Genomic DNA, 10,109 nt, shown 5'->3' with positions numbered 1-10,109 from the left:
TTGATTCAGATTCTGATTTATGCTGATACTTACGTTGTTGTTAAATATCAAAGGTGGTATTAGTATAGATGATTGATGTTGACTTCCGTATGGGATGTTGTGAGCATCAAAGTTCGTATTGATATCTAATTTGATATGACAGCAAAATAAGTATTAATTTCAAGAGTTCGGTTTTGAATAAAGTTTATGATTCAATCCATAATCATTGTTTCATATTATTGTTGTTTACGATATTTCCGTAAACACTGTTTTATGAGTTTTATTCTCGTCAAGATTGAAAGTATTGCTGAAGCATTTCGCTCGAAAATATCAAAAAGAGTTTTGAATACAGTGAGAAACAATTATCCGATTCTTTATTAAATTTTCTGTTTCAGCAATTATGATTTTAAAATGTTTTGCGCTATTGCAGATGTCGGTTTTATATCAAAATGACCATATATATATTACCATGATCTTGATGAGTATTTCTTTCGCTCATACTTGCCTGTTTTCAAATTTAACCTCCAGTGAGGATTAGCTTGCGCTGTTTAACCGCGTAATTCGAGAAAGTAAAGAAGAAGCTTTTGGAATGTGGTTGGTCCAGGGTTTGTGAACTAGTATAAGTTTTGTTGTATAAAGTTGTTTATATTATATTATATTATAGTTGTATATTTTATTTGGGCCTAGTATACTTCATTTCGAAGTTATACTAGTGGGTTTAGTTTTGAGTTGGAATTTATTGAATAGAGTTTTAAAAGAAAGTGAAAAATTATTTATGTAAATTGGATATCTTGTTTTTAGAACTGTAACCTTAAAAGATCTTGGATTAGTTTGGGGTCATAAATGATAAATATCTTCCGCTGGCATTTGCATTTTGATTTAACAGGTTAATTTGGATTGAGGTTTTATAGTGACGACCAAATCCTCTGACCCCGGATTTGGGGGCGTTACATTAATTGTAATAATTTTATTATTAAGAATATTTGTAGTATGTAGATTAATGATTTTGCAAAGTTATTCTCAAATTAAGAATATTTTTAAACTATATTTGATACAAATAAAAAGAATAATAACTAATCATACATTTAAAAAGATTTAGAATTTTTATTATTATTATTTTCATATTAGGTTTAGGTTTATCAATACATGTATCCTGCTAAGCACATCACACCATGTTTTAGTTCCCGGCTTTGTATTTTTTCAAAGTAATCACCAATCTCTAATTACAATATTGAGGACCAAACCATACCATTTTATCTCCTTTAATCCAATTATATATAGGATATATTTAGTATATAATCTGTGTAATAGACGGTCATATTTATTATTATATATGATAATATGTTGCTGGTAGGATTTTATCTTATATCACTTAAATAATAACTTTTAAAATTATATCTAACAGTTTTCATTATTTTAATCTGATAGTTCTAGATTAAGTTACTAAGAATCAAATAGCATATTTTTAATATTTCGTTTTTAATATAATATTAGCTTAAAACCCGTGTGATGCACGGATTATCCAAATTTTTTTTAATATTATATAATTTTTTTTTAAAAAATTATGAATTCAATTCTAAATTTTGTTCATTTAAAACTTTAAATGATAAGACTTCATGATAATTATATTAGTAGATGTATATGTTCATAACTTTTTAGAACATTTAAACTTTTTTAAAATGATAGCTTTGCATCAGTAGGGGAAAAAATATTATTATAACAAAATTATTATTTTATTGAGGGTAAAAATATAATATCTCCATTATGTTGGGACCTTAATTTTTTTTTTATTTTAGCATGGTTATTACTTAATCGATTAACTATAATTTTATAAAAGATATTTGAAAAGGTTTATATTATCGATTGATCGATATAGTTTTATTGATAATTCTATATGTATTTTTTAAAAATAATATTTAAGTTTTAATTAAAATTTAATTTTTTTAGTTCACATCAATAAGATATGAATTATACTTGGTTTAATATTAATTTGATTTATCTCGGATAAGGGGTTTACATTATTTTATTTTAGCCCGATGTTAATACACCGACCAAATAAAACTAATAATTTTTAGTTTAATATTATTTTTTTTTAAATCTGGATGAATAAGATAATTTTGATTTAGACTGAATAATTAGAATATATGATTTTGTTTTTGTTGGTCGAATTGTATTTTTATTTTAGTTTTGTGTTAATCTGAATCAATTGTATAATGTATTTTTTTTATCTTGTATAAATATAATATATTATTTTCTTTATACAAGTTCATTACTATAATTTTTTTAGGAGAATTGATATTATTAATATTTTATCTTAGTCCGAGTCACATTATATCAACTAAATCTTAATAATTATATTTAATTTGTTTAAATTTAATTTAACTTGAAGTAACAAATTATAATAATATAGAACTCGATATGAATTCAAATTTAAATTGATAGAAGAAGTTGAATCTAATATAAATTATAATGATATAGAGTTAGATATAAAATAGAATTGAAATTGATAAAATAATATAGGAAGTTGAATTAATATCAATTAGAATTAGAATTGATCAACCTAATAGAATTAGAATTAGAATAATTAAGTAAGGTTAAATATTTTGCACACGGGAATTTTATGAATGCTAATTTGGGTCACAACCCCATTTTCATTTGGAGGAGTATCTTTGAGGCGAAGCAACTGATTCGGGATGGAGTTCGATGGAGAGTAGGGAATGGTGTCAAAATTAAAGTTCATGGCCAACATTGGCTATCTACAGGAGAAAACCCTTATATAACCACTGTTTCTCGAGTTGTTAATGATATTAATGTTGCTTCTTTAATGTGCACGGATAAAAAGGAATGGGACGTGGATGTTATTTGTGATGTTTTTAATAGCAGAGACCAGCAGAGAATTCTCGACATTCAGTTGGAGGATGCTATAGAGGAAGACGAACTATTTTGGCATCTGGAAAGTTCGGGGGTGTATTCGGTCAAAAGTGCTTATAATTTGCTTCAATTGCAAGCTGGGTCATGGAATATGTCAGACAATTCAAGTGTTTGGAGAGCTCTTTCAGGGTGCTTACCTACTTTGTCTCAGTTGCAGATCAAGCATGTCCCAATTTATCATTGGTGTCCAGTTTGTAATGGAGAGGCTGAGACCATTCTTCACAGTCTGGTAATGTGTCCTTTTGCTCAACAATGATGGCGTCCAATGATAATAAACAAAGGGCGGAGGTTGTGGTCGTGTGTTGGGCCATCTGGAGGGCTCGTAATGATCTTGTTTGGAACCAAAAGTTCTCGACTCCGAATAGAGTAGTTGCAGCAGCAAAACAATTCCTTACACAATGGAAATTATCCCAGAGTAGATCGAATGTCGCTCTTAATCAACCTCAAGTCGAGGGGGACGGAGCTTCAAGCTGGGTTAGACCCCAAACAAATTCAGTTAAGGTTTCGACTGATGCAGCAATCTTTGAGGATCGAGAGAGTGTGGGTTTTGGCTTGGTTGCTCGTGATTCAGAGGGAGGTCTGTTGGAGGCTAAAGCTTTAGTTCACCATGAGCTACTCTCCCCGATGTTGGCGCTGAGCTGGATCGATAGGATGCAGTGGAACAACGTGACTCTCGAGTCTGATTGTCTTGCAGTAGTGCAGGCGATCAGAAGCAAGGCTCCCATGCGTGCTCGTTTTGGCGGAGTGATTAAGGAGTGTAGGGAGTTATTCAGATAAACAATGTTAAGTTGTTATTTGTTAAACGGTCAACAAATGTGGTTGCCCATCAAATTGCTAGGGATTCATATTTATACCCAGGTCGTAACTTTGATAGGAGGACTGTTCCTTCTAGTATTTTGGATTGTATTAAGTTGGATGCTTTGATTTAATAAAATCTCTCAGCTTTTTGTCAAAAAAAAGTAAGGCTAATTAAATAATTTCAGCAAGTACCGACCGACCTTTTTAATATTTCGTCTATTATAATATAATAAATATACATTAATATAAATAAAATGTTATATTTCCTACACTTATATAATCATATCTCCCAATCGTGAATACAAACGTAAGCACACGGTTAACAAGATAAATTTAGCATTTCTCCCTAGAATCTAGATGCTCCATTAGGGGTGTACACGGTTTGGCCAATCCGACCAATCCAAATAGAATCGATCCTATTTCGGCCGAACCAAATCGATTTTTTTCAACCCGATATATAGTTGGTTGAAAAAATGTCAACCCGATTTAATTGGGTTGGATATGATTCTCGATAATTTTAAACCAATCCAACTCAACCCGATTAAAAAATATATATACATGCTAATAAGTTAATCTAAAATTATGTTTAAACCATTTACATAGATCCATATATCTTTAACTCTAAATGTAATTTATAACCTCCGTGTTCATAGTTCATTTCGTAGCAACAATAGATGTTTGATTAGTGTTATATTTTTTTGCATTTATGATTCATTCCAATATTTAAAGCGTAAGCAATATTATTAGTACTTTTGATGTCGAAAATTAGATGCTTAAGATTATTTAATATGGAGGATTGTAATATTGTTTTGAACTATTTTTAAGTGTTTTAAACTTTGAAACCTTATGTTTTATTATAATTTTTTATATTAATTTTGTATATTTAATAAACCGATCAAACCGATCCAAACCGAACCAAACCAAACCAAACCAAACCAAACCGAAGTATACAAATTGGTTTGGGTTACAAATTTAAACGGTTTGGGTTGGGTTGAAATTTTGAAAACCCGAATTAATTGGATTGGATTGCTAAATTTTCCCAGCCCGCCCAACCCGATCCGTATACACCCGGTGCTCCATTGTCTGATCCAGCATTAAGCATCTCAGAACCACCGACCACACGTGTTTTCTCAAGGTATTTGGCAAAATTGTAATTATATCAGACATTAAGGCCATTTATTTTAAGTAGAACTTTAAAATAAAGACAAACGCAATAAGCCACACGGTCTGAGTAAACAACAATTTCTAGGCACAAGACAAGAACACATTGCTTATTTGCTTACAACAAACAAGGTTTACTCTGTTTCTCAAGAATCAAAGTTTGAAACTTTTAAGGTCAAACCTTCAATCTTAAAGCTACTTGCACATGATCATATTTGTTTCCTTTATTTCTTTAGCTATGTTAATATCATTTATATTTGTGTGTTCATACACCTGTTAAAGTTGTTGGATCATACTAGATTTGAGCACAACACTGTTTCTTTATCTATTTATGTATGTATCTTGTACTTTTATTCAGTTACTATTTTTTGTTGATTTCAGCTGATTTTAGTGTGATGTTTTGATGCAAATCTCTTTATTGTGTGTGTGTTTAAGGTGAATATTAAATCATGGTAACTTGAACCAAGTTATTAATAGGCTAACACATATATATGGTGTGTTTTATGTTGATACGGTAGCTGAATTTGTGAATTATGCATTTCTTAGGATTTTAAGTGAAAATCGCTTTGTCGAAAGAATTCTGATACCATGTTAAGCTAACGACTCTTCCATAGGCTTTTGGTGTTAAGGAGGTCCGAAGGATAGGTTCATATTATGCTTAGTGGTTCATAAATGAAAGTTTTTGGGTTTAAGGGGATTTTAGATACGCATTAGTGAATTGATTGATTAATGGTATACGAATATTCGAGTTTGTGGTTTCTACCAATCTTTTTTCTTCTGCCCACTACTAAATTGATTGTATTAAGTTTATGATTCAAGTGGTTAATTAATTGTAATAACAAATGTCACCACTTGGTAATGTCATGATATAAAAGTCAACCTTTTCTTTCCAAAGTTGCACGAGTTAAAAATCAGCACTTGTTTCTCTAGAAATGATGGACGGTAGTTCTTTCCTAATTTCTGCTTGTTACAGGGAGTTTAAGTTGTATTTTTCGCTTTGGATTTGATATAGACTCTTCTTTCTGCAAAGTCATTGCCATGACCTTACCATTCTTATTAACACTCACCAGTGGCGAATCTAGCCTAAATAAATATCCCAGCTGAATTTTTTTCTCGAAGTGAATAATAGACTTCATATATTAAAAAAGATCCAATAAAGCAATGAATATGAGGCTTGAAGTTTTACCTATGATTTAGTGCTCGTCCCCAGCTCTCTCCTCTCTCTGTTTGTGAATTTTTTAACTTGTATAGTATAATTTTCCAAAAATATATGTATTTTTACCCAGCAGAAATTTCTTTTTCTATTTGAAACTTTAAAATTTTGTCCAGCTGAAGCTGGGCCCGCGTCCACTACCATCCGCCTCTGACACTCACCGACCTGCAATATTTTTTGTATCTGTGTTGTAGATGAATTTTTATATATTCCTCACAAGGTTAAGTGTCTCATATGGTCTTTCTAATATTAATTTTTTACCCTAGCAAGTAAACCGACGAATGTTTGAGCTTCAGTTGTTTTGAGTTGAGCATCTTTCTGTCTTTCTGTTCTCCTTTCCTTTCTTCCCCTTTCACTTTTTTCATTATTGAAGTTGCATTGTTGAATGATGTAATGTATTTTTTTTTTTGAATTAATTTTGCAGGCTGCACTTTAGTTCGCGGCTGTAATGTAGTTTTTTGAATTAATTTTGCAGGCTACGCTTTAGTTCGCGGAAAAAAGGAATCTTATCCGGAGGCAACATAAGTAGATAGTTTACTGCAACCCTGTTCTGCTTTCATATGTCAAAAATCAAGATCTGTCAGTTTATTATAATTCTCCGAGATTTAGTTTGACAACTCTACTGTGCGGTAGTTGTAATTCTTTTCTGAATGTTTTCAGAAAAAGTTGCAGGTATTATAGTTTCTCATTAACGTCAAATAATAAGTTTGGGATGCAAACATACCAGGGAAGTCAGACTTCAGGAGCTATCCATAGGTTGTATCACCAACCGATGCAGCATGTAGAACCATATTGTGCATCTCAGTTTCAGATTTTGAACAACAGTGTTTCCTCAGATAATAGCAGCCAAGAGACACCAGATTCATTTCATTACAATGAACAGTTTTTCACCCTGGACTCATTTCCAGCTGATTATGCAGGGTATCATTCCCCTTCTGCTGCAAGCACGTGTAGTCGAAGTCCTTTATCTGCTCAATTTTCTCTGTCAAACCGGTCAGATCAACATCAATCCCCTGACAATACTTATGGATCGCCAACTAGTGGTTCTTCCTTGATCGATGATGGCGATAAATTGAAGCATGCCCTGAAGCAATTGGAAAGCAAATTAGTTGGGCCTCGTTCTGATACTGATGATGTTTGTAGTTACTCCACCAGTGTAACCCCAGAAGTAACTTCCATGATGAAGTATAATAAATTGTCGCAAACAATATCAACATTAGATGTGAAACAACTGCTTCTTGCCTGTGCTGAAGTAATATCAGATGGTGATATATCAAATGTAGCTCCGCTGATGAACATATTGGAACACATGGTTTCAGTCACAGGAGAGCCTATGCAGCGGTTGGGTGCATACATGATGGAAGGGATCAAAGCACGATTGATCTCCTCAGGGAGCATAATTTACAAAAAGCTGAAATGCAAGAATGAGCCCACTAGCTCAGAACTGATGTCTTACATGGGTGTTATTTATCAAATTGTTCCATTCTACAAATTCGCTTACATGTCTTCCAATGTTATAATTGAAGAAGTCATGAAAAGTGAGTCCAGAATTCATATTATCGATTTCCAAATAGTGCAAGGCAGCCAGTGGGTACCCCTCATCCAGGCTCTCGCTGCTCGGCCTGGAGGGCCCCCAATTGTCCGTATTACAGGTGTGGATGACTCCAATGCAGCTTATGCTCGTGGTGGAGGACTTCAACTGGTTGGAGACAGGTTGTCAAAGGTTGCAGAATCATGTGGGGTGCCATTTGAATTCAATGGTGCAGCCATTTCTGGATCTGAGGTTAAACTTGAAAATTTAAGGGTACAACAGGGTGAAGCTTTGGCTGTGAACTTTCCATATGTGTTGCACCATATGCCAGATGAAAGTGTAAGTACCACAAATCATCGAGATCGTCTCCTTAGATTGATCAAGAGTTTGTCCCCAAAGGTCGTGACCCTTGTTGAACAAGAATCTAATACCAACACTTCTCCATTCCTACCTCGGTTCCGAGAGACACTAGAGTATTACGAAGCCATGTTTGAAGCAATTGATACAACTCGCGCTAGAGATGATAGGCAGCGGATAAGTGCCGAGGAACATTGTGTGGCACGTGACATTGTTAACATGATAGCATGTGAAGGGGCAGAGAGGGTGGAAAGGCATGAACTCTTTGGAAAGTGGAGGTTAAGACTTTCAATGGCTGGATACACACAATGTCAGCTGAGTTATGATGTGGATGGTGTCGTGAAAAATATGTTGAAGGAGTATGATGGGAATTTCAGGCTTGAACACCGCAACGGGGCACTATATCTTAAATGGAAAAACAGAGACTTAGTTACTTGTTCTGCTTGGAGGTAAAAACACTAATCTTAGCGTCCGCTATGCAGGAACTGTAGCTTTTGTGGCGGTGATATAACAGTTTTATGTAATGCTAAATGGTCTTAATTCTTAAAGCTTGTATCTTCTTATAGTAGTTGGTGTAGACTTGATATATACCAATCTCAGTTTTATCGTTTATGGGGATGCTTTTATTATTTATTGCTACCGTATTTCTTCCCTAATTATGCACACACAAAATTTTCAGAAGTCACAACCCAAATATTGAGGCCCAACATTTGTCCCCCCGAACTAGTGTGAAGTCCTTCAGGTCTTCTTCAGTTTGACTTTTGGGCTAGAGAATTTGATAATAAGCAGAAAGTCATCTTAATAGATATTGCAGAATTGTGTGGCATGTACCCTGGTTGTACAGCTAATGATCAAGTACGGAGTTCTCTGGTTGTACCTTGAAATGTTGGATTTGACAGCAGGAGTTCTTGCCACTAAAATTATTGAGGGACTGTCTTAGATGGGCTGCAAGGAACATTTGTTCCCGTAAATGTACCCTAGTCGCACAACTAACAGTCATTTTGTATGTGGAGAATTCTCTGCAACAAGTCTGAAAAGACTGCATTAATAGTGATTATGCTGATGACCAAGACTAGTGCAGTAGAGAGCCTGAGATTAGTTGCAACAATTTGATCACGTAAATGTCATGTCTACTATGTTTGCATATTCAGACAACTCACGTCAAGAAGGCTCAATCCTTAGACAAAGGATAATATCAAGAGCTTAGAAGGAAAGCTCTCTGAATGTGAGCTTAAAGATTAGTAATCCATATCTTGATAAATACAAAACCGACAAGAAGTATCAAATGATTGTGAGAGGTATAATCGGTCTCCTGTTTTGAGCTCATACTAGTCAAAGTTTTTAAGCTCCTAATTTCAGTCTTGACCTTGAACATATCGAGATATGGAGCTCATATATGACATGATTTAAATCTTCTCTGGTTAGCCATACATGTCAGGGCTCGTATTTTCGAGTTTTGACTTAGCTCTTGGCGAATTTGGAGATTTGCTTTTGGAAATTTTGAATGTGCGCATTTGTTAAGTTTAACAACCTTTTGTGATCATTTTATAAGACCTTATCAGGACTTTGTGAAATTTGGAGAATTTGCTTTGCATAAAGGCCTTTTAAAGATTCATAACTCATACTTGGCGTTTTATAGCTTTCAATGGAGAATCGATCTCATGTGAGAGCTATTTACATTTCGCCGTCGTTACCTCCCTCCGGGAATAGGTATTTATACACGACATCATTTCAGTTTATTTTGGTAGTAATTCTTTATGATCATGAAACATGTAGAATAAAATACCAAACATCTTTTTGAATGTCTTTCCTCCTTGAGTTGCCTTCAAATATGATTGAAAATTTGGAAAAACTTGGCCTCGGGGACGAGATGTTTCCATCCTTAAGCGAAGAATAATACATTTGTTGATCTCCGAATTTTTTTTTGTTTACAGATAAGAGGATTCAGTCCTGCAACAACGAACATGTGATCGCAGACAGTCCAGGCGCAAGTATGAAGCGTCTGAAGTGTCCGGTGCAGCATTTCAAACTAGATCAAAAGATGATTTTTGATGTCCTCCGAGTATATTTAGTTGTAAGATCAGAGGTGATGTCTCGGAGAACGCTAGTCACATGACATTTTTCAAACTACTAAACTAT

General features: G+C 33.9%; 2 protein-coding genes across 3 annotated transcripts; both read left to right on the top strand.

The window, feature by feature from the left end:
• Nucleotides 1-3,165: 3,165 nt before the first annotated feature.
• On the top strand, nucleotides 3,166-3,687 carry LOC141679517 (uncharacterized). The gene has a single exon (XM_074485999.1). The coding sequence runs from the start codon at nucleotides 3,166-3,168 to the stop codon at nucleotides 3,685-3,687; it is 522 nt and encodes a 173-aa protein (XP_074342100.1).
• Nucleotides 3,688-4,919: 1,232 nt separating this feature from the next.
• Nucleotides 4,920-8,582, top strand: LOC141677448 (scarecrow-like protein 13). 2 transcript variants are annotated; one of them, XM_074483391.1, is made up of 2 exons: nucleotides 4,920-5,043; nucleotides 6,558-8,582. In XM_074483391.1, exon 2 carries the CDS (start codon nucleotides 6,795-6,797, stop codon nucleotides 8,421-8,423), a length of 1,629 nt encoding a protein of 542 aa, XP_074339492.1. In that variant the 5' UTR covers nucleotides 4,920-5,043; nucleotides 6,558-6,794; the 3' UTR covers nucleotides 8,424-8,582. The 2 variants fall into 2 exon arrangements, with proteins under 2 accessions (XP_074339492.1, XP_074339493.1); XM_074483392.1 differs by lacking the exon at nucleotides 4,920-5,043 and adding an exon at nucleotides 5,056-5,202.
• Nucleotides 8,583-10,109: the final 1,527 nt, after the last annotated feature.

Source organism: Apium graveolens, chromosome 8 (assembly GCF_009905375.1).
Source record: "Apium graveolens cultivar Ventura chromosome 8, ASM990537v1, whole genome shotgun sequence".
Lineage (NCBI taxonomy): Eukaryota > Viridiplantae > Streptophyta > Magnoliopsida > Apiales > Apiaceae > Apium > Apium graveolens.
Note: the sequence above shows the minus strand (reverse complement) of the source record. Positions and strands in the feature narration are given on the sequence as shown.